This window comes from Eutrema salsugineum, unplaced genomic scaffold (genome assembly GCF_000478725.1).
Source record: "Eutrema salsugineum unplaced genomic scaffold, Eutsalg1_0 scaffold_4, whole genome shotgun sequence".
NCBI lineage: Eukaryota > Viridiplantae > Streptophyta > Magnoliopsida > Brassicales > Brassicaceae > Eutrema > Eutrema salsugineum.
Genome location: NW_006256686.1, coordinates 13742163 through 13767817, shown reverse-complemented (window position 1 = coordinate 13767817; position 25655 = coordinate 13742163). Strand labels below are relative to the sequence as shown.

Below are 25655 nucleotides of genomic sequence, written 5' to 3'. Positions count from 1 at the left end.
GAGGATTTCATGGAGGTCTTTATGGATGATTTCTCCGTCTACGGATCATCTTTTAAGGACTGTCTGGATAACCTCTGCAAGGTTCTGGCTCGCTGTGAAGAGAAACACTTGGTCCTTAACTGGGAAAAGTGTCACTTTATGGTCAGAGATGGGATTGTGCTTGGGCATAAGGTTTCTGCAGCTGGCATCGAAGTGGATCGCGCGAAGATTGACGTCATGACGAGCTTGCCACCACCTGATTCTGCGAAATCGGTTAGAAGTTTTCTGGGTCATGCAGGTTTCTATCGTTGCTTCATCAAAGATTTCAGCAAGATTGCACGCCCTCTTACTGCTCTGCTCTGCAAAGATGCTAAGTTTGAGTTTACAGATGAGTGCCTTTCTGCGTTCGAACAGATCAAGCATGCCCTGATCAGCGCCCCCATTGTGCAGCCTCCTGACTGGAATTTGCCTTTTGAGGTAATGTGTGATGCTAGTGATTTTGCTGTTGGTGCTGTTCTAGGACATAAGAAGGATAAAAAGCTTCATGCCATCTACTATGCCAGCCGAACTCTGGATGATGCTCAAAGGAATTATGCTACTACTGAGAAAGAGCTGTTGGCTGTGGTCTTTGCTTTTGAGAAATTTCGGCCATACCTTGTGGGATCGAAAGTGATTGTGCACACAGACCATTCTGCACTCAAATACTTGATGCAGAAGAAGGATGCGAAGCCTAGGTTGCTGCGATGGGTGCTACTCCTTCAAGAATTCGATATTGAGGTCAAGGACAAGAAGGGGGTTGAGAATGGTGTGGCAGATCATCTTTCACGCATCAGGGTTGAAGACGACGTACCCATAGACGATTTCCTGCCAGAGGAGAATGTGTATTATGTGGAAACCGAATTCCAGAGCAGTTTTGACGAAGAATTGCAGGTTTTTCGAGTTGGAGGAACGTTAGTGACGAGCGACACCACCACTAGTGTCGCGCGTCACCTTTCTCAGGCGAACACAGAGACCTCCCAAATTCGAAACAGACTTCCTGAGACCAGTTCAGCTGCTTTATCCGCTACCCAACGCCCTTAGTATGCCGATATTGCCAACTATCTCGCTGCAGAGGCTGAGCCTGAGAACTTTAAGGGCTATGCAAAGAAGAAGTTCCTGAGAGAGCTGCGAAGATACCACTGGGATGAGCCATATCTGTACAAGCACTGTTCTGATGGGATTTACAGAAGATGCATTGCAGAGTCAGAGGTTCCAGAAGTGCTGTTTCATTGTCATGGATCCGAATATGCTGGACACTTTGCAACATTCAAAACAGTGTCTAAGGTTCTTCAAGCAGGTTTCTGGTGGCCTACCATGTTTCGCGACGCACATGCATTCATCTCGCAGTGCGATGTTTGTCAAAGGAGAGGAAAGATCAGCAAACGACATGAGATGCCACAGAATTTCATCCTTGAGGTTGAGGTATTCGACTGCTGGGGTATCGATTTCATGGGTCCTTTTCCCTCTTCTTATGGAAACAAGTACATCCTGGTTGCTGTTGATTATGTCTCAAAGTGGGTCGAAGCCATTGCCAGTCCCACCAACGATTCTTCAGTGGTCCTTAAGATGTTCAAGACCATCATCTTTCCTCGATTTGGAGTGCCTCGAATTGTTATAAGTGATGGTGGTTCTCACTTTATTAACAAGATTTTCGAAAAACTCCTAAGGAAGCATGGAGTTCATCATCGAGTTGCAACTCCTTATCACCCTCAGACAAGTGGACAGGTGGAAGTCTCGAATCGTCAGATCAAAGAGATTCTGGAGAAGACAGTGGGTAAAACTCGAAAGGATTGGGCTGCGAAGTTGGACGATGCACTCTGGGCGTACAGGACAGCGTTCAAAACACCTCTAGGCACCACACCTTTCCACCTGCTCTATGGAAAGCCTTGTCACCTTCCAGTGGAGATTGAACACAAGGCAGCCTGGGCGATAAAGCTGATGAATTTCGACATCAAGTCTGCTGCAGAGAGGCGACTGATACAGCTGAATGAGTTGGATGAAATCAGGCACCATGCCTATGAGAATTCGAAGTTGTACAAAGAGAGGACCAAGGCGTATCATGATTCAAAAATCCTCTCTAGGCAATTCGAACCGAATGATCAGGTACTTCTGTATAACTCTCGTTTGCAATTGTTTCCTGGTAAACTTCGTTCTCGATGGTCAGGCCCTTTCATAGTCAAAGAGGTTCGCCCCTATGGCGCTGTCGTCCTCCTCACACCAGATGGTAGCAGAGAGTTCACAGTGAATGGACAAAGAGTGAAGCACTACTGGGCCAAAGCTGAGATTCCGGATGGACATATCGTGCCTCTGGATGGTGCACCTCCTGCCTGAATCGCCATCAAGTCAAGCTAATGACTTTAAACAAGCGCTTGGTGGAAGGCAATCCACCGGTGAGTCTGTAAATAAGTCTTTTTGTTTCAATTGATTTTCGTTTTTCTTTTCATGTTTCAGGTGAAACAGGGCTGGTGTCGAGCGACACCATACTAGGTGTCGCCTGTCACTTGTTACCTCTATTCAAAAAAAAAAAAAAAAAAAAAAAAAAAAAAATTTTCAAGTTTCGGACCTAGCTTAACCGGAATTCCAGAACCGGAGGGGAATCGGAAGCGGATCGGGCACGAGGACAATAGCATTCGCACTTTGCAAGTGTCGCACGTCACCACCCTAGGTGTCGCCCGTCACTCACAAATAGATGCCTCCACGCAAGCGACAATGCAGGGACGCCGCCTCCAGTTCGCAACCTCCAGTCGAATTAACCTTCCAACTCCGAGACCATGTCGAGGTTTTGGATGGTGACTTGTGGCAACGTGCAACCGTGAAAGCTGTACTCGCACGATCTCGTTACTTGGTCAAATTCCTTGACTCCTAGGAGTTGCAGGTGTTCCCGACTTCCCATCTTCGCCCGGCTGCACCACCACGAGCCTCCGCCTCACCGCCACCATCGCCTCCTGCACTCCCTGATTCACCTGACGAGAGGATTAGGCGCCCTTGGCCTAAACGAGAGAATCTGCGCATTCCAACACGCAGGATCTGGGACGAGCCACCTCGAGCTGTTGCTGAGAGCGTTGAGTGTCTACACAGGCCAATTTCAGATGACTGGGATGATTACGACACTTTCTTCTACAACGCCTGGCTCAATGTGAAGATACTTCCCACCAGGTTCTTGGACATTCTGGATATGAGGCGTTTGGGTTTGGATTCTGAGCTCCTGCGTTTGTTGACGAAGCTTGGATTGGGATCTATGGCTACCCGACCCTACGATCTGTTTCCTGACCTTGTTCGTCAGTTCCTCGCCTCTGTTCGCATCTACTACACCAACGAACATGCTCCAAATGCGCAGGAGGGCACTCTGACTTTCATGATCCGCGGAGTTCGTTACAGGCTCCCTTTTCGCGACCTATATGCCTTATATGGGTTTCGCAAGGATCTCCCGAGAGTCACCCTCCCTACTCAGATGTTCGATGTGCAGGATTTCTGGTCCCATTTTGGGAATGGGCGTTATGATTCGAAGACTACATCTCAGACCGACGTGCGCCACCCTGTTCTGCGATGCCTTCTACGTGTCCTGGGCAACACTATTCAGTGCAAGTCGACCCCGGGTAAGATGCGTCTCTCTGAGTTGGCTCTTCTTTATGTTGGCATTGGTGATTTGACAGATGGTGAGCATTACCGGAGTTCAGCGCACGCTACTGATGTCAACATGGGAGCTGTTTTCGCTCATCACTTGGTTTCTTTGCAAACCAAACCTTTCTCTGGAGCAGGTACGACGCAGCGCACTGAATCTGTTGGTAGCTTGCTGACCCCTATCTTCCAGTATTTTCGGATCAGCACGGAGAACAGCACCATTGTCACGACTCGCCGAGCTATTGATTTGGATCACCTACGCCATGCTTCCTGGATTAACCACAACAATCAGTGGTCCTTTCGCACTACAGCTGGTTCATACCGGATTCAGCTCCCTGATCGTGCACGCACTGACATAGGCACCACCTGCGCCGCGCTTCGTTTCATGCCCGAGAGGAGAGTCTTGATTACTGTGTCTTGCGGTTCTTCTTCCAGAGCTCGTGCTTCCACTTCCGAGGACGATCAGATACCTCGCTCCGCAGACACCACAGTACCTCTCCCTGATCTTCCCACTGAGCCAGAGGTTCCCATGGAGGTTGCTGCTTTCCAGCGGTATGTCATTCAGAGTTTTCAGAGCATCTGGAGTGCCATCGCTACTCTCTCTCGCTGCGGATGTGTTCGCCCTACTCGCCCGCGATCTCGCTCACCCACGCCATCTGATGATGCTACTACTAGCAATGAGGACTAGTTCCTTTGTCATTCTGGTTCTGTTTTCTTGTCTTCTGTTTTTCTTCTCTTTTATTTTCGTCTGTTTGAGTCTGTTGTGTCAGCCACACCTGTTGTGAGACTTTGTTGGATTTATGCATCTATGGGTTGTATTGTTACTACTAACTTTTCTCTGAGTGATCTGACAGTGCTAACATAGATGATCGCGACGATTGCTCTCTGCACTGTGGTGTCGAGCGACACCATCTTTGGTATCGCGCGTCACCACCCTTGCACTTTCGACCTAAGCTTGTTTTCTTCTGAATCTGAGCTGTGTGTTGGTCGACCTAACTGAGTAGTAAGATATTCTAACCCGTTGCATTCTTCCTTCTGACTTTCTCTTTTGTCACCAACTTCGGATTTGATAACACTGGGGACAGTGTTGTTCAAGTCTGGGGGAGGTAGTTGCTAACATTGTGTTTGTTTTTCTTTAGAGTCAGTTGTGTCAAAACGTTTTTGAGTCAAAACTTGTTGGAGATCATGATGCTTTTCCTGGAATTATTGTGCTGACCTTTCACCTAAGTGCCACTGCTGCAGATTCAGTCTAGATCCGACTAATGAAAAATCCAAAGGCTGACCAGTTGACTAGAGGCGTCCATGTTTCCAACAAAATCCACTAACCTGAGCTAAGTACTGAACTTCACTTTTAACTCGCTGATGTGACTAATGCCTTAGAGCTTGATTCCTCATTCGTACTTGATCAATGAAAGCCTGTGTGAAATTTAATGAAGTGATTTCTCTCCCTTGTGACGAGCTAAGAAAGAAAAAGGCAAAAAGATTGAGATGATTTTCGCTTAGGAGTGAAGGGTTAGGAATGTTTCCAAGGATCCCATTATTTCACTTCTAAGTTGGAATGATCATACAAAGGAAGGAAGTGAGGGGTAGGAATGTTTCCCATGACCCCACTATTCGCTGAAAACCTTTGATACAAGGTAAGGGGACAACTCGGGGACTTGGTGTCAAACACCATCAGTACTCGCAGCTTTATCCTTGTCGAGTATGCGCCATAAGAAAAAGAGAAGAAAAGAGATGATGAATGTGCGAAAAGAATAAGTCTGGGGGAGAGAAAAGGTACCAAAGTTTGTAAGGCTGATTTGTTTGAGTACAGAATGGGAAAGAATCTAGAAGGTTCTGGGCATTGGAATCATCAGTGAGATCCAGCGATGAGGGTTTATGGACAATGTTGTGGAATTTTGGACTTAATCTGGAAAGCTGTGAATGTCTGCGGAGAAGTACATGGTGGTTCGATTTGGAATGAGGAAGCAATAGTTGAGTTGCAGGCAATTGGTCAAGGGCGATGTTCCAATGAAAGGTTGAGTCTCTGTGTTTTCAAACTTCTTTCTCTTGTTTGGTGTTCTGTTTGCTTGAGGGCAAGCAAATGCTAAGTCTGGGGGAGTTGATATATCATGGTTTTTATGGTTTTTAACCATGGTATATGTCTTATTTATAGAGTCTTTTTAGTGTCTTTCGAGTCTTTTGGAGTCTTTTCAGGTCATAGGTACGTTTGGAGCTTAACTGGAGACTTTGGAGCACTTTGGAGCTTAATCAGGATCAAATTTGTCAAGTATGGATTTTGTGCTTTGGTGACGCTCGACACCATGGAGAGTGACGCGCGACACTTGTCAGAGAAATAAGGAAAAGGCGATTTTGTTTCCTATTTGAAGAAGGAGTTGGGCCCAAACGTTTTCAAGGAAGCCCAAAACGTGTCTTAGAGATATATATAGGATTTTTATTCCCTTTTTACGGACACCTTAGATTTTAGAGAGAGAGATACTCTGAGTTTTCGGCTTTTGCGATTTCTGAGCTTTGGGAGACAAGTCTGTACTCTGTTCGTTTAGAGAGAAGATTTCGAACCCCTTTATCTATTTTGATTTATTCTATTGCTTTCTATTCATCATGTTTGTTGTTTCAATAACCATGTCTGAGTAAATCATCTGTTAGGTTTAGGGTTAATTAGGGTTTTCTTTGAATGTTTGATTAACTTGCCAGTTAGGGTTCATATCTATTTGTTCTTCACCTTAGGTTGTTCTTAAAGCTAATTCTGGACTGATCACCTAGAACTTAGATCTTAGGTTGCTTAATTGACACGGAAGTGTAATTGAATAACTGGAAAGAACCTGAGTTGAGCAAAGTAACTATTCGCAAAGGAATTTGGTTTAGGAGCTTTGTGAACATATCGAACTTGTGCATTAAAGCTGGTTTAAATTTGTAGGATTTACAAAGGAATTTGGGATTCTAGGATTTTAACTTAGATAATTCTCACAACGGAAGTTGGTTAATTATAGTTCTATGTTTCGAGTTCAAGAACTGTGCTTAATAACTGAATCCTGACTTGTTAAGTTGATTTGCATTCATTGATCTCCTGAAAATCACCCTAGACCTATCCTTTATCACATCGAATTTACAATTGTCTTCATTGCTATTCTATTTACTTTTGTCGCAACACTATTTATTTCGCATATCTTGGCTTAGCGTAACTCTATCTACATAAGGTTTATTGAGTGATTTCTTGTCTCTGTGGTTCGACCCCTAGATACTACAACTGCACATTTGTGCTCTTGCAGAGTAGCTTAGGGATTTAACTTTGAGCATATCACTCTCTTGCATTTATAATCTCTAGATAGAGACAATTCAGCCATATTTTTACATGTAAAAGATCTAAAACTCATATACCTTATTAACCAGTTAATTACTTATATATATATATATATATATATATTACTTATAGTATATATATATATATATATATATATATACTAGAAATTAACTCCCACACACAGTGTTTGGTAAAAATTTTAAAATTATTTTAAAATGTAATTTTAAGATTTTGGTTAATATTGGTTAGCATGTAAACTAACTGTATATATAAATATTACAAAGTTAATATTTACTTATACACTCAAGTTGGATAAACATCATATTAATGAAATTATTTTATCGTTTTGAGATTTAATATATAACTAATTTTTAAATATAAAAGTGATGTAAGTAATATATATACTTTTTTTTTTTGACATCATGTAAGTAATATATATACTTATCAACATGATTTAGTAGAACAGAAATTTGATTGTGATTTTTTATTTATTTGATATCATGTTATCACTTTTGCTTAATGAATTCTATATTATGTCTTATTAATATTATATATATATATATATACATATATATTATCAAATCTGACTAACCCATGTACTTAATCTATTTCATAATAAATTATAATGTTTTAGACCAATCCGCAAAGAACTACAATTTTAAATCTTGAAAACATATTTTAATTTTTTAAAATATTATTGAACTGATTTTCAAGTATAATATAAATTAGTTATAAAAAACTAAATGAAAAATATTGCAATATTTTAATAGAATTTTTTCTTTGGATATATATGAATTGATTAATATTTAAAATAATAGAATATATTTAAATATCTTAATAAGAAAAGAAACTAAATATGCTTCTGATTTATATTCATATTCTCTTTAATAAATTCAAAAGACATTTCTATTATTTCCTATTTCAATTATTTCTTTTTATTTTGTAATGGTATTTATGCAATATCTTACAAAATGTCTGCTTAAATAATAGTATATATATATATATATATGAAAAATAGTTATATGAAATTTTTGTATTTTTTTATTACATTTTATAAGAAATTAGGTATATAATAATGAAATTTAGGTATATAATTCGATTTTTTAATTAAAATGTATAACAAAACCGTATAAGATTGAATAACATATAAAAAAAAAAATCCTTTTCAACATAGAAACTAAATAACATTAAAAGTTTTGAGTATAAAGTAGCTCGAGACTAATAAACCTGTTTTTTTTAGATAATTACCACCACAAATACTTTTTATCTTTTTTATGACCACCAAAGGCACTTCAGTATTTTGGTGGACTTATCTCATTTTGTTACACCCTTTTTTCCAATTATACCCTCTATTTACACTTATCCATTATTCACTACAATCTCGTTTTTTACCATTACTCTCTCCGGTCATCATTATTTTCACCCTACCCTATATCTTCTTCTCCGGTCATCATTCTTCCCTCTCCGGTGTCTTCTTGTCCTGTGTCTCCGGTGAAAATAATTCTATTGCAAATTTCTAAAGATTTTGCTCGTTTCCAGTTTTTCACCTCATCCACGAATTCTCTCTATTCTTCTTCAAGAATTTTCCATATCTCCATCTCAGATTCCGAGAATACAGTCACACGTTTTGCTACACAAATCCCACTGATATTTCGATATCATCCAACTTTCACCCATGAGCAGTTCAGCTTTCACGTTTTTAGGCACACGAATTGGCATCACTTTATCGAAAAACTCAGAAATATTTTCCCCTTCCAATTATCAATCGATTTGGTCTGAAATTCATGTCTGTGAATTTTTGAATGCTCAAACCAAACCCAGAATTGGTTACGCTTTCAATTTTTGATCACTAATCCATTTAATTAAACATGTTCCCTCACTGAAATAGATAGTCTTTAACTTAGATACACCAAAATTTAGCCACCTTACAGTTATCAATCGATTTTGGTCTACAAATTCATGTCTGTGAAATCTAGATTGGTCAAACTAAACCCAGAATTGGTTACGAATTCAATTTGTAGATTATGAATCAATTTAATATATTACACATGTTTCCTCACTGAAAAACTTTATGGATTTATATGCGTATCCATATATCATTACATAAATGGATAGCTATCTGTCACTACATATTTAACCATATGTCATTTCTGAAATGGATATCTTAAAATGTATCCATATACACATATACTTATGGATTCTTCCGTTCTTTTCCCCAGCCGAGTCTTACAATTTTTCTTAACCATGTGTCATTATACGAATGGATATTTTTGTCCTTATGATATAATTAATATCCATATAAACATTCACTTTTGGATTTCAAGATCACCTCCCCTTTTTCAATGGTTTCGATGGTCTTTTTTCTCCAAAACGATTCTTAAAATCTAACCCTAAATCAATTAACTCCTCAATCTCACATATCACCTTCTCTTTCAATTTCTTTACACTCACAGTGGAAAACTCATCATCATCTGCAAACTCATTCAACTAGAACTACAACCACCAGGAAGCTCCTCTTTGCCACTGCAGAAAACCGACGAAAATGACCCAGTCATGGACCGATGAGAATCCTGGAAGAATGTTTTTGAGATGTGATACTCATGGGTTCTCAATGTGGACGGACAAAGAGAAACCTTATGGTAGGCAGAAGGTTCGATTAATTGAGACTAGAGAGCAGATTCATCATCAAAAAGACGAAATCAGAGAGCTTGAAGCCACTCTTCGAGAAACTCAGCAAGGGATCAATTCAAGAATTTCAGCAAATGTTACTGCAGAAATGTTTGCCGAGGAGAAGAAAAATCTTGAATTTGAAGCAATGGCATCAAAAGAAAGGGAGAAATTATTCCGCCAATTTGTGGTTGTCTCATGGGGAGGATTCATTGTAATTGCAGCAATGATACTTACAATGGTGAAGAAGTAGCTTTTGTGTCAGATGTTCTTAGTTTGCTTCTATAATTATATTTTTTTTTTCCAGATGTTCTTAGTTTGCTTTGATGTCAATTGTTGTCTGGGCTGTTCTTATTATAATTTTGTTGTCGTTCATGTTTATCTCTTTTGTTGTTTTTCATATGAATGAAACTTGATGATATTTCTATTATATGAATGAAACTTTATTATATTTCTACATTAGTCAACAAATGAATTTGACTGCTAGAGTTCCGTATATATATATATATATATATATATCCTTGTAATTTCCTAGTAACCATTAGTCATAAAATTAATGGACACACTTATGGACTTGTTATGTTTGAAACTTAATACAAATACAACGCTCCCGTATCCTTCGACAACTGTCCATGTGTCCTTATCCAAATAGATATTCATGGATGTGTTACTCCTCTTACTTATAACAGTTTGATATCTTATAGCCGTTCTATATTCCATAACCAGTCATCCATATGTTCGTAATTCATTTCTCAAACATTATAACTGATGGATGTACAATATGTTTAACTCAGCACGCCTCTGCAAAATTTAAATGTTAGTACGAAATGTCTAATCTGCACAACAATCCATAACATTACGTACGCATGGATATATATAATGCCTCACTATAAAACTTTTTTCATTTATTACCGTCTTTTCCTTTTTACTGCCTTAGTAATTTTTCCGTTGTTCTGGATAACTTCCGTTCTTACGCCTCTGTCGTCCCCAGAACGCCGCCATCTTTGACTCCGCCCTCCGGACCGCCATCTTTATCTCCTCCTCGCTAGGTACACACTTTACTCTATTTATCTCTTCCTACGGCACTGTTTTTTTTTCCGAGGCGTGAAACTTAGTGTTCTACTCGCCATCCATGAACCCTAGTTCTTGATAGTAATTGATTTTGTGGATTTCCTTAAGTAATAAATTTTTCTTCTTTAATTCTTCTATAATTAAAAATTAACAACTTAATCAAAGTACTTTTGACTTCTGCTTTTCGGATTTCTCGAGTTGTTTCGATCTGATGTACTTGAAGATTTTTTGTAATTTTCTACCCTTTTTTATTTAGTTATCGCAATGGAGCCGGATTTAGGACTACCCACCCGTCTGTTTGCCACTGACCGGAAGCCGATAAACCGCATCAATGTTTACTCTAGACCGGACTTGCTTACTCATCCACAGACTTCTAACCCGTCAACTCGTTACTAAAAAAATGTACAAATTGTGGATAGTTTTTGGTGGTCAACCATTTCATTTCGGACTCAAAGAATTCGGCACAGTCACGGGTTTGCCTTGTGGTGAGTACCCGCCAAACTACGACCCGGATTACCAACCCCCTACCCCCAAAAATCCAGGTGATTACTGGAGGGATCTAATTGGTGATGATCCCAAAACTATGTTGGCTGATTTTGCCGAGCTGCTCCGTAAAGAGCCAGATATGCTTACGGGTAGGAAAATTCATCTCGCTTTGCTTATTATTGTCGATGGTGTGCTCATCGCTAACTCCCCAGTTCACAAACCGTCTTGGAACTACGTCCGGATGCTGGAAGATTTAGATGCTTTATTAAGATTCCCGTGGGGTCGTGAATCTTTTTACCGGACCATCTGCTGTATGCGTCCTGCCAAGAAGGGTTCCACCATAAATGAGGCTTCAGTTGAACTATTCTGTCAACAAATGCGCCAAGCTACTTTTAGGCTGCAAGGTTTCCCATTAGCACTGCAACTTGTTGTCTTCCGTGCATGTCCTTTACTACCATCTAAGTTACCAAAGGACTCTGACCATCCAACATTGCTGGAATGGACTACTGTAACATTCTCAAAAGGGAATGCTCTGTCTCATTCAGACGTTATAGAAATAGAATTCTCAGACGCGGTCAGTTCTCTTTTACTCTCCTTTTAATACCAATTATAAGACGTTGTCATTTATTTATTATTTCTTCAAACAGCTCGTTGTCCACCCGCTTATACCAGTAGATCAGCCTGATACCGAGGGTTGGGGAGATTGGGATGATGAAGTTAGGGACAAAAACATTGACCACCTTGAGCTTCTTGTCAATCAGGGTCATGCTTTCCAAAAGTCGAATTGGCACGGTGGAGATTCAGCAGAACAATTGACAACACATAACCCAACCGTGCCAAAAAGGGAACACCAGAAACACATCCTCAATAGGAGAACAAAGACGTCGTCTCCCCCATGCCCATATTCACTTCGCCCAAGGAAAGTCACACCAAAGAAAAAGTCTACTCGTACACAGAAGCAAATCCATGACTATCTCAAGCCTCTGCCGCGTGACTTGCATTCCCAGGTCAACATACTTGCCAAGCAGGTTGAGACATTGACGGCCCGTGTCCAGAAACTAGAAGCCAAAAACACGTTTCGCAACCACTCAGGCCTCAATCATTTTTCAAGGATGGGAGTATGTTCGTCAAGGCTCAGAAGAAAAAGGGCGCGCCAGTAATCTAAGGGGTGTGAAACGTCTAAAAGTCAAAAAGATGTGCCAGCCAACAGTTCACAAGCTGAGCCGTTTGATCCGACTGAGCGGACTTTTAACCAAGTCCAAAAAGTTTAAATCTTATATCTAATCTAGACATTTTGGGATTACAAATTTCCTTCTAAAATATTGGCATGTCCAAATGGATATCTATATTTGGTCTCATTTCACATTTTTCATATCCATTTTCATCGTCAATAGTTATATCCATTTTGCCTTGAAAAACTCTTGCTATCGCCAAATTGCTCTTTCTTTTACCAAACATATAACATGATTATACAGGAGTCCGCTGCATTCCAACCGGGCCTTAACCTTGTTGACCAGTACCGTTCATTGTCGCACGAAGACGTTCCAACTTATCCATACCATACAGGACGGGATAATCTAATGGATGTTGATGAGATCGATCCACAAGTATCTTTCTTACAAACAAACCCAAGCGTAAAAGAAGTCTTCAGATGTCATTCACTCTTCCAATTTAATGATATTCGCAGACCGTTTTCTTTGTATCAGAACATGGCCTTATCACATCAGAAAATCCTTACACGACCTCTAATGTAAAGTTATACGCCTTTACCAAAAATATTGAAAACGATACGCTCTTATACTAGTTTGATATTAACTTTTACATTCCGTTTTCAAACTTCTAGGTACAAACACCCTTACTCTTACTTAACGAGAATTACGCTTCCCCATTACATATATTTCAGGAGCATGTTGAATTCGATCCAACACAAACCAATCATCAAAACCTCAACGCTGGTACAGACACAGCTACACCAACAATCCATTCCATCGTCCATGATGACTATTATTCAGCTGATCGCTATCTCGTTAACATGCCCAACTCCTCTGCAAACTCTGGAGGTCCAATTTCTCCTTCCAACAATGAAGACATTTTAATGTCTACTCTTGATGAGAAATTAGTTTTCTCAATCCCAAACAACGATGCTATACGTCCACTCCACCCTACCTTATTGCCAGCTCACGATGTCCTCTTTAGACCTTTCTCAATTTTACCTTATTCAGACATTTCAGTTGAATACTATTATTAATTATGTCCGTCATAGAACTGTCCATTTATACAGGCAAGCGGAATAAAAACACCCAAAACTGCGGCAGGCAAAGCGAGTACAACAACTCAATCTTCACCACCTGATGACCAAGACATTCAGGATCTTAGTGATTCTTCTGAATGCTCTGAAAGGAAACCACAAAGCCTTTCATCACCTGAGAAAGAACTAACCTTATTATTCCTTAACAAAACCCACAAATACAATCAAACCGCTTCTCCCAAAAGTGGATCAAAAGGAATACAAGTTCTTTCACAAAACCTTGCTTGCTAATTGACAACGGTAAGCTTCTCTAACTAACATCGTCTGATTTCACATCACCGAAACTAATAATATGATCTGTCTCCTATACTACAGGTCACACTATCAGGGCCCCCTCTTCTTCTGCGATAATGAATTCCTCGTAAAACTAGCAACCCTGAAACAATGGGTTAACTCAATTGTATGAACTGTGTATCGTCCACTTTTTCATTGGTTAACTCGTTCGGCAGACTTTAGTTACCAGGTTATTTACTTTTTTGTATCCACTTTTGCAGCATATGGACGTACTTATGAGGTTCCTTAGAAGTCGTCACAAAGCTATCCTCACAACCAATCGAGCCTGTTTTGCGACCTTTTGGCTCATTAGCCATCTACAAGGCAAATACCGAGCTTTCAAAGCTTCTAAAGACAAATCCAAGCACCGTTGGGACGAACTGCTTTCAAAATACATCCACCTTAATGGAAAAGGGTTGTTCGACGATGTCGACACCATATATGCCCCGATGAATTGGAACGACGCTCACTGGGTTGGCTTGGTTATTAATCTACCAGGTTGGTCTGTTGAGATTCTAGACTCATTTCCTACATTAAACGACCAACCCAATGTCACTCAATTCATGGAACCAGTGACTACCCTCCTACCATATATCCTAAACAAACAATGTCTGAATGATGTTACATAGGAGCACGGCTGCCGGGCGTTTTGTTTTAAACGTCTAGACGGTCTTTATCAAAACAAACGAGGTGGTGACTGCGGTCCGGTCTCAATCAAGTTTTTGGAGCTGCACACTAACAGAGAATTGGTAGAGGGTCTCGATACTTTAAAAAAAAAAGGATGTCGATGCATTTCGAAAGTCTTATGCAACTTTTTTTAAGAACTTATCGCTCCTTTGTACGTGAATGAGTGCCTATCCCCATCAGGTTCCCCTTAAATTTATTCCGTCCGCAAACTCTAGCAGTCTAATGGTGCATGGTCTGTTGTTTTATTATAACTTAATTCCCTTTTTGACAAACATACAATCATGTTAGATATGTTAACCACCTAATTATGCTATTTTGTTTTGTAAGAATAACTTATGTGGAAACAGTTATCCAAATAGATTGTTGATAACGGTTAAGTTGTGTTTTACTATTATTTCATTGCCTATTATAATGTAATGCCCTTATTTGTCAAAATATAAGAACATGTTTCTCTTAATTAAGTTGATAATCAACTACATATGCACTAATAGTATGCTTTGTTATTTTTTTACATAGGTAGCCTAACAAACTATCCAATTAGGGAATTAACCCTACTTAAGTTGTAAACATTTACCTTTTTAGAGGTACTACTCTTACAAACATTTGCACCAAAACTTAGCAGTCTTACCAATACAAAAGTTGTAAATCATAAAGCAAATCCAAATGTAGATAAAGAATCAGAAACAAGGTCCCCTCACTGCCTACCGAATGTAGATGAAGAATTGCGACGACAAGAAACAAGAGTTGCAAAAATATGGTCCCTTCAATTTTTCATGTGAATAAAACAATTGTATTAACAATATAAAGGAAGTATTAAGACCAAAATAATGTTTGTATTAAAATGGTTGCCTTCACCATCACATGGGTATTGACAATAACCAATTATCCTATAACGTGGGTGAATAACAAACAAATAAATGGTAGGAATAGTATAGAACGTAGTTATAACCCCAAAACATAATTAAAGTACTTCATACATAAACTACAAACCATATAATCTTAAGTCTTCCAAACATCTAAATCAAAACTTAGTACTCTTGACAATATGAATGTAGTACATCCAAAAGTCTCACATGGAAAAAAGGTAAATCATAAAGCAAATCCAAACCTAGTCCTCAAATCAGAAACAAGGTCCCCTAACAGCCAACCTAATGTAGATGAAGAATTTCGGTGCCAAGAAACAAGAATTGCACAACTAGGGTCCAGACTTACCAATATAAAGGATGTATTAAGACCGAAATAATGGTTGTACTAAAATGGTTGACTTCACCATCACATGTCAACGTATGTGCATGAGTATTCATAATAGGTTAATACCAATAATCCTATGAGGTGGGTGAATACCAATCAATAAATGGCAGGAATAGTATAGAATGTAGTTATAATGCCAAATCAAAATTAAAGTATATAATACATAAATTACAAATCAAATTAAAAGTAGTCTTTCAAACATCAAAAACATAACTTAGTAGTTTAACAATATTAAGGTAGTACATCCAAAGGTATTCCTCCCATCAAAAAAAAGGTCCCCTAACAGCCCAACCAATGTAGACGAAGAATTTCTGCTGCTCTTGTGCCCAAAAACAAGAGTTGCACATTTTAGGTCCCTTCATTTCTTCTTGGTGCCAATCCATTTTACCGTTGCACACGCCGCATTTGCAATTCCATAGGGTGACATACTGTTTGTTTGTCTCATACATACGCGTGTACATTTCTTCTGGTTGCTTTCTTGGATACGACCGTTCCCCCTTATAGATAACCTCCCCAATGATCTTCCTAATTTCGCGTTTCGACAGTTGGCTAAGATATTGGTCACCAATTGGATCTTGACGTACACACTTCATGAACATGCCATAAGTGTAAACAGCAAATTTTTATCCTTTATCTGCAGCTTCTTTGATAAGTTCAACTTCATTGTTATGATGAGTGATATAGTTCTGCATCCCCTTGATGAACAAAGTTCCTGGATTTCGGACCGCATACATTCTGTCGAAGAGATTAAAGTACTCCATCATCCCTTCAAAAGTCAACTCTAGGTTGATTGGGTCAATGGATTCAAGGAATGTAATGCCTCTAGTGCCCTTTGCAAAACGCTTACAGACAACTGGGAGCCTGCCAATGTCTTCAACGGTGTTGCAACTAAACCCGATGACCTTCTCCAGTAATTCATCTGGTAGATCCAGTAAAGTGGTGTGGTAAGCATTACATTGGGATTCCTGAATCCGCCTCCTCAGTTGTCTGGTACTCATTAATCTCCTGAATCAGAACATATGATGCAACTACTTCAAAATATAGTGTTTTCAAACAGAGACTCTTATATAAAAAAATACTTAACAAACTACAATCGTTGGAACAAAAGAAGACAAAACATTAGGCTAATATGATGTGAAGTTACAAAAGAACATACCTTTGCGGTTTCGGCGCCTAGGATTACGCTTAGTTGTCAATGTCTCTACAACTTCCAGAGGGATTCTGTTAGTTTACACCGTATATATACTCCAGAACCGTTGTGACTGCGTAGAGAAGTTTATGGATTCATGAACATTCTCGAGACATCCACTCTCTGTTATAGTTTTGGACAAGAGGAAAACGAAGAGACATGTTACAGTTGTCATACAAATCCATAAAAGATTACCCATTAGATTGGGCCTTAGTGAGGTCGGATATTTGAAATCTTATCCAAAAACTATTTACCATATAGGTCATGTACTTTTGAACTTTACTTTTGGCCTTATTGAATTATTTTAACCAATAAACAATAGAGCATTCCAAACATAAATACTTATACAATCCTTAATAAACCGGTTCCATCATCTCCTATCAATAATGGATCTGATATCTATACAAAGGTTATAAGAATATGGGAAATTACAAAAAGGAAAAAGATAATCAGTTCCTTTTCCCAAACTTATCATTAAACGATAAGGTATTTAGGTTCGTCTAAAGACGTTGGTCATTGTGGAATTTATTTGATCAAATAAATAATTATAGCATCCAGAATGAATTTCTATTTTGGATAAGTCCAAACTAGTTTTATACAACTTTAACAATATGAAATTAATTAAACAGTGTATACATAAAATAATTTCACCGTTTGGTGACACATGCGTTCTGCACGTTTTATTTTAATACATAACATTACATATCGAATCCATTGGATGCAGAGTTGAAAATAAATCCAAAACTATATGTCTATATGGATCCTATTTCAATCCTAAGTACATTCACTCCGCTCGGACAATTGTATACTCATTTTCAAAATTACAAATGGTTTTCATATATCCGCTTAAATAATTGATTATACACTCAGATCCATAAATATACGTCTATAGGGATACTCATGGACATACCTCAGATCCATAAATCTAAATTTTTATGGATCCATCTATATACGTCACAGAACTATGTGTAGATAATTTGTAGATAAGCGACTACAAAACTTGTTCTCAGTTGGATTTATCCTAAAACTATGTGTATATGGATCCTACAAAAAATCCTCTCATTTGAATGTATCCTATAACTATATGTGTATATGGATCCTATTTCAATCCTAAGACAATTGTATACTCATTTTCAATATGACACATGGTTCAAAGTATCTAACCACTCCATTTAAATAATGGTTGATACCTTCATATCCATAAATATATGTCTATATGGCTAGTGTTGGAAATAATTCAGATCCATAAATATATGTCTATATGGATCCATAAATATATGTCAGTTCTAGGGTGCGATTAACATTTTAACAAGAAATGTAGGCGACTATCTTTCATACTAATTCAGCCTTAACGATTTGTTTTAAACGAGTAATTTAGTAGAATCTATATAGGACTGAGTGTTCAGATTCATAATTTGCCTCTACGCCAATGTAAATGTGTATTCATAAGACCAAACCATGTTTGGTAGATAATCGACTAAAATACTAGTTCTCATTTGGATTTATCCTACAACTAAAGAAGAACATCCAATAGGAGTATAAATATATGCTACAATTTATAAGCCATAAAACCTTAACTGATTGTTTAAAACAGTTTAAACAGAGTACTCGCATTACAGTAACAAAATGTAATCCTCCAAATTAACCACCTTGAAACGGGAAATAAAATAGTAGGAAAGAAAGATAACATTGAGGGAAAATGTGTTATCACTAGCCGTACAATGAAATCACAAAGCTGGGCACCTGCAGCACCGCAGATGGGTAAAGCACGTCACAGCTGTATGTCCTTCATCCCGACACCTCGAACAGATAGATGGCGGTCCACCTAGTGAGTACGGATAAAAACCTTCCGGGATATGATCTTGACTATTACCCTCTATCCTCTGATGAAACGAGTATAGATAAATTATTACTACCAAGATTTGCGAATATGTGAAATGTTATTCAAGATTTAAGGAACTGAATAGCTTACACTTACACGGGCGAGGTAACAGCGTTTTCGACGGCCAACAATCGGACGATTTCTCGGAGGCATCAACTTCGAGGCATTTACCTCCATTGGAAAATTGTTGTGTGCGATGTAAGGTAATGCACTGACAGTTTCACAGTACGTTTGGAGCCATTGATCAGTGGAGTAGATATTCCCCACCATTAGTAGTGGTGATATTCCCAAATGTTTAGCAGCAGAAAGACAATGCTCACATGGGATCAAAGTTTTCTAGAGGCTCATACAAGAGCAAGTTTTTAATTCCAAGTTAACTACAAACCGTTGACCATCTGGGGATATTACTTCACAGCAGTTATTGGTAGCGATACAAACAGCCAATCTATCTATGGACTCTGCTTTTTTGGATATCAGTTCTTCTATATAAGGACTTACCTCCCCTTGATGCTCCATTGCTTTGCCGTAAGGCATCGAAAACGTAGTACTCACATGCCAGTGATAAAAATTCAGCAAATTCATGATAGTGTCTTGCTTTAGCATGGGTCGCAAATCATATACCTCAGAAGAATGAATGTTGAAGCGATCACCCTTTGAGTAAGCCATACTCCATCGTTGAAACCCAAGAGCCTTGAGGAATTCTGCACAATGAGAATTCTTGCTTCTGATTGCCTTGAAACAATGTCGGAACTCGGGGACAGTATATGCTTTTGATGCCTGTTGTAAAAGTCCCAGTAGGCCTGGAATGCCGTAGCTTTGGCGTATGTTTATCCCAAGTTCATGAAGACATACCCCTTTCTCTGCTTAAGGATACAGCGTATCTAGGGACTGGTAGATAAGTTGAGACATTGAAGACACAATCGTCAGGTCGGTGGTGTCTGGGTAAATCGTCCGCAAATTGAAGATGAACCATTGCCAAGTTTGAGAAGTTTCCCTTTCAACAATCGCAATAGCGAGTGGGAATTGTTGATTGTTGGAATCATTCGTCGAGGCCATGAAGAGGAAGCTTTTGTTACGTCCTTTGAGATAGTTTCCGCCAAGGACAATGACTGGTTTAACTTTTGAAAAAGCACGCCTAGATGATCCGTAAGCCAAGAACAAAGACCTAAATCTTGGGCGCCCTAGGTAAACCGATTCGGTATCGAGTATAGCAACGGTGTCGGGGTTAGTTTCTTTGAGTAGGTATAGAAAGGAATTCGGAGTAAGATTTATCATAACGACAAGCCATTGTGTTTCAGGGATTTGCTGTTCTAAGGATTTCAGAGTAGGTTTTTTCATTAACTGGACGGGTATTTGTATTCAATATTTGGAAAAAGGATGTATCCAAGTAAAGACGTCCACAATTTACTCACTTTTAAAGTCTTATGGTTAATGTATACTAACCTGTAAAATTCTAACAATACACATCCTAACTAGGTTCCACATATAATTGCTTAATAGCTTACTCCTTCTTTTATCGTAATATTGTTGTTTGATTGTTCCATACATTACTGATATGTTCATAATTTGCATCATTTAGGCTGCATATTTCATTCCAAATCATGTTCTATTTCATGCATTTTAGGTTCTTAGGGTTTGTTTTAGAACTTAGGAGTTGCATTAGGTCCCAATGAGTCTTTGCATGTTTTGAGTGTTTACCAGGTGTATTTGGAGCCATTTGGAGCTGAAAAGATGAATCCAGGAAGAGAAATGGTGATCAAAGCTTGAAAGGAGGTTCTCGGCCATTCTCGCGTACCAGGAAGGTTTTTCTCGGCCATTCTCATGTATCGCTGGTGGATTTTATCGGCCAAAACGAGTAACGGCTAAGAATTTCTCGGCCAAAATCTCCTGGCGCAGACACGTTTCCAAAATCGCTTGTCCGGGGAACCTTCCGGTCCGATTCAGCTATCGGGTGCTTTATCAAAGTTGTAGAGGATTGGATCACGGTTCCAGAGCAAGTGAAATAATGGAATTCGGACACTTGAGCAGAGATTTAAGCTCGTCGGAAGGAACTCCTGTCTCGCTGCCATTTTGGACCGACCCGATGAGCTCCGAAGAAGGCGAAGGACGGTGCACTTCCAGGCCGATTCAGTTTACGAGGCCTTCATGAGAATCAGAGATATTTGAGTCCTCTTTCCAGAACGTCCGATATCATTCAATTCGGAGCTTAGAGCAAGAAGATAACGTTTCCGGAATGGACACATGTCTAGACGCCTCTCTCTGATCATGTAGGTGCACTGCGAAGATGAGCCCTCCAGGAAACCTTCCAATTCCCAAGCACCGAAGCTTCCTTCACCAAAGTTGAAGTTATATGAGTCTTCTGTCCTCTGCAACCGGAATCACACAATTCGGACCAATATCCTGGAAGTTAAGCCTTCCGGAATGCGAAGTGGTCCAAGCTGGTCTGAATGCTGCGAGATAGTCTTGCGACCTGGTTAACTCGCAGGCCTGAAGATGAATGCCTGGAAGTTGATGCTGCGAGTTGAGAAGTGCGGGTAAGCTATCACTAGATGAGGTCTGAGGCTCCCGAGCAAGAAAAACGCTAAGTCCACAATCGTGCGACTTAGGCATGCGAGTTGGCCGCGCCTGGAACTAAGCCTCACGATCACTCGCAATCTACTCCGACTTGAGCCTGCGACCTGTGTATAAATGGAGATCAACCCACACACATGTACATTCCCCAGAAACCGCCTTGGTCCTGCGAGTTGAAGATGAAGAAGATTAAGCCGCACAAAGACTCGCAAAACACTCCTACTTGGGCGTGCGGCTAAGACAATGCGATTTAAGTCTCACAAGACAAGTTCTTCATCTACTGCGACTTGGGCATGCGACCTGTGAGATACTGGACCAACCCGCAGGATTTCCACTTTATCCATTAAAGCCGGGTCAGGACCCGGTTTGTTTTTAGAGAGATATAAATAGTTTTTAGGGTTTTTTCCTAAAGAACTAAGTTTTATTCCCTTTTTCTCTTGCCTCTTTTGAAAAAAGACTCCACTAAGAAGAGAAATATGGATTATTGAGTGTTTAATCAAGAGAGTTTAAGAGATCTTTGTGTTTAAAGCTGCTTTCTTCTAAATCTATCATCTATCTCTTCATCTATACACTTCTAATCATGATTAACAACACATCTTGCAAAGGATCTAGTGTGTTGCTCATGATTAGTGAGTAATCTCCATATCAAGGTCTTAGATATGTAGATTAGGGTGCTTAAGTGGTAGATTAGTGAGCTTAGGGGTTAGATCATGCATATTCCATTCTCTACAACCTGTTCTTAATGCTAGATCCATACACATCATATGTGGTATAGATTATGGGTATTTCATGCATCAAAAGTGTTTGATGAAATGCCTGAACCAAGGTTGTTAGAGGTTTAAGTGTTATTCATCGTGGGAATGATTGTGTATATGCTTAAATGACAGATTAAACTGGTTATTAATGCTTGCTGATTCATATTTCACTAATGATGATAAGGTTAGAAGCTGTTTTAGCATAGAAGTTGATACCTTCATGAGAGGATTAGCTTAATCAATGATGTTTAAGTTGAATGGTTTGCTTGATCTTATGGTTCATTAGCTCACTAGTTTATCACTGAAGGCACCCTAATCCACTATCATGTCTAAGACCTTTCTCATCATCATACATACATTCTCATCACTTGTCATTTGTTTAGTTTTTTGTTTGATCACTTCTTTAGTCATTTATCTTGTTTTTAAGTTTGTAGTTGTCATTAGTTAATCAAAACCACACTTGTTTGCTTGAATTAAGAACCTGATCACATAGTTTAGTGTCTAACACCACATATGGATTGATAAACCCCTTGTACTACAAGATAGGGGATTGATAACCTCTACAAAGAGCCTTGAAAACTCTAAGTTATCAATTACTCATTACCTCTTTGCTTATCTCTTCTTTATGTCACAACTCCAACTCTATAATGTCAAACTCTTCTTATCGCCAAGCCCAATTAAAATTTAGTCTCCCAAATAAGTTTATGGTGGTAATTTAGTCTCCCAAAACTAACCACATGGACAAACTTCATTGGACCACCTTTAATAAAACAGATTATTCCTTTGGAACTGCCAACCGGAAAAGTCATGATTACACGTAACTACTCGGTGAATAGTCGTATTGAGTCGTAGCCTATTAAACACACTATAAATAAAAGTCTTGTCTATCCAGATTAATGCACACCAAAAAAACAAATAAATATATTTTATTTCCAGCAATGGCTTCTTTCACTGATCTCCCCAAGGATCTAATTACTGAAATCGTTGTCAAGGTTGCGAATACTTCTTTTGCCGACCTCGTCAGGGTCAAGACTGTTTCAAGATCATGCAACGAGATCACTCAAACCGATGGTTTTTTTAAAAAGGTAAATCTTCTATTCATGCATTATCCATGGAAACATAGAGACGTTGTTTCAGATTTCAAAAACCGATGTCTCGACCATGAAAACCCAAGTGCCTTGTTCCTATTTGGCGCAGCAGAATTCTTCAAGTTTGGCAAAACCGGAGAGGGTTATGCAATTATTTTAAAAGCAGCAAAGTTGGGTTCATCCATGCGCGCGCAATATTGCTCAACCATGCTTGACCTTCTGGCCATTGCCAACATAAAGAAAAACAATCATATCTTCGATGAGTTGTCCCTTCCTCTTGATGTTGCGATTAAGCATCGGGAGGATATCGAAATGTGGTGGCCAAAACATTGGGGTTACCCTGCCACCCAAGAGTTTCTCGACAGACAAGAAACATTATTCTCACTCGACTTTGAAGACACATGTTCATGTCTTTACAAAGAAAGCTATTGGTGTAGCGGTCTGTGTTTGGCGTCTTCTCCGCCTTGCAAAACATTTTCCTGAATCTACGAACTCCGAAAGTTCTACAACACAATGCCCGAGTTCATTTATTACTGGCCTTACTAAAGATTGCCTTACTCGATTAGTTACTTATGCCAAACCTGTTTGGATATCTTTTTATTTTCTCACGAAATTGCAGAAAAATGTTTCACTTTATTTTAGGTTTATAATATTATTAAGACAACTGTTTGTTTGTTTTCGTCATCACTACATTCCATTCTTTATTTAGTAACCATTTAGACACATTCGGCCACATTACTACTAAATCGTATTATCACATTACTACAAATAAAAAACGGTATCCAACGATGTTCTCTAACATTGGTTGATGTAATTATAACCGACAGCCCGATTTAAAAAATACTTTTCATTCCATATTTAAAAGCATACATGTAATGGTTATACTAACTACTCATCATCTCCCTTTCGTTAAACATTGTACAGTGCTTCTGATTAAACACTCTCTTACGTTCATATTGTCGAGTTTGGTTGTACATCCACACTCCCTTACGTTCTTAAATTCGAATCCCAGATAAAATTATTAACCATCTAATCAACGATGAGACACTACTTTATCATACATATCCATAAATATTCTACATATAAGACAAAGTATTAATATTGTCAAATCTACAATTTTTTAGGCTCATATTCTCATGTTACGATTTCTTGGTAGGTTCTCGATAGACACGTGTTGATATTGTTAACGTTCATATTGTCAAGTCTACATATTTTACCTAAATATGTCCACATGTACTCAATTATTTGGATCAGTATCTTGTAATTGGGGGGTCTATGTATCTGATTAACTAAGACCTTTCAAATTACAAATTTCCCGCAACACTAAAAGTATTCAAATTTAGTCACTGCTTCCTTTTGTTAGGATCTAAACACAGGTATTGTCTATCATTTCTCCCTTTTGATAAAGTCTTCAAGTGATTTCCAAACATTAAATATAGGACCCCACCGATATTTATTGTAGTTTTGCGTTTCTGCTCAGATATGAGACAACAAACGGCGCTATAACCTACAAACATCATGATCACTTAGATTGTTTATCCCTTCTTCATAAAATACATCTTTTTTTTTCTTCCTAGAAGCCTTTCTAACATTTGTGTACGCTGCCTCCTATTAACTCCTCCACAAGCTGGCATCACTACAATATTCTCCAGCTTTGCCGTCTTGTCTGTTAGCCTGAAAATTTGATCGATAAGCCACTTCTCACGCTCATCAGGGTCTTCTGGGGCACTAGATAAAATTGTTGTACTCCTACTATGATTCCCCACAGTTTCGTCACTCAATGACTTGCATTTCTTCAATCCCCGCCTTTCAATCAGATGAATCCTATGACTCACTTTTGGGACATCGGGTTCAGTACTCGTTAGAGGGATAGACGTGTCACCTCCAGGTCAATCTGTTGTCTTGAACTTGTGGCTATCTTTAACAACTCCACCATATACAAAACTTTGCGATCGCGTACTTCATCATCCCACTCACCCCAACCATCATAAGATTCATAATCATTACCAATTCTTGAATGGACGACCAACTATGCTCACCAAAAAATAACCACGAATCATGGAAATTAACCACGAATCATCAAAAATTAACCGCTTCATGAAAGGGATACACTTTCATTATCATCGGACTCAGCATCATGCACCTCGTTCATTGTCAAAGCTGAGTGCTTTGACAATCCCATTGTGTTCAAATCAAGCAATCTAGGGGTATCTGGTGTTTCCTGAAGCTTGGCCAACAGTCCAGGTACCAATCTCAATGCCACAAGTTGTAGAACCAAAGGAAACCCTTGCATCCTATACGTCTCTTGTTTCAACTGTTGGACGAAATGCGCAACGGGGTCATCCGTTTTCTTAAAAGTTTTACACGCAGGTGTCATAGAAGCTATTGTCACCAAGAAAGACTCTCTGCCCCATGGAAAATTACAAAACGCGTCGATGTCGTCAACAAGTCTAACATATCTAGGCGTTGGCCGGTGAATTTGAGTTC

At 39.0% G+C, this 25655-nt stretch overlaps 2 protein-coding genes across 2 annotated transcripts; both read left to right on the top strand.

The window, feature by feature from the left end:
* The first annotated feature begins 103 nt into the window (after positions 1-103).
* LOC112084552 lies at positions 104-2349 on the top strand. The gene is made up of 3 exons (XM_024153702.1): positions 104-541; positions 1091-1227; positions 1366-2349. Exons 1-3 carry the CDS (start codon positions 139-141, stop codon positions 2347-2349), a joined length of 1524 nt encoding a protein of 507 aa, XP_024009470.1. The 5' UTR covers positions 104-138.
* An 8729-nt stretch (positions 2350-11078) lies between these two features.
* Positions 11079-14374, top strand: LOC112084551. The gene is made up of 7 exons (XM_024153701.1): positions 11079-11738; positions 11812-12282; positions 12640-12771; positions 12852-12914; positions 13008-13349; positions 13446-13676; positions 13967-14374. Exons 1-7 carry the CDS (start codon positions 11079-11081, stop codon positions 14372-14374), a joined length of 2307 nt encoding a protein of 768 aa, XP_024009469.1.
* Positions 14375-25655: the final 11281 nt, after the last annotated feature.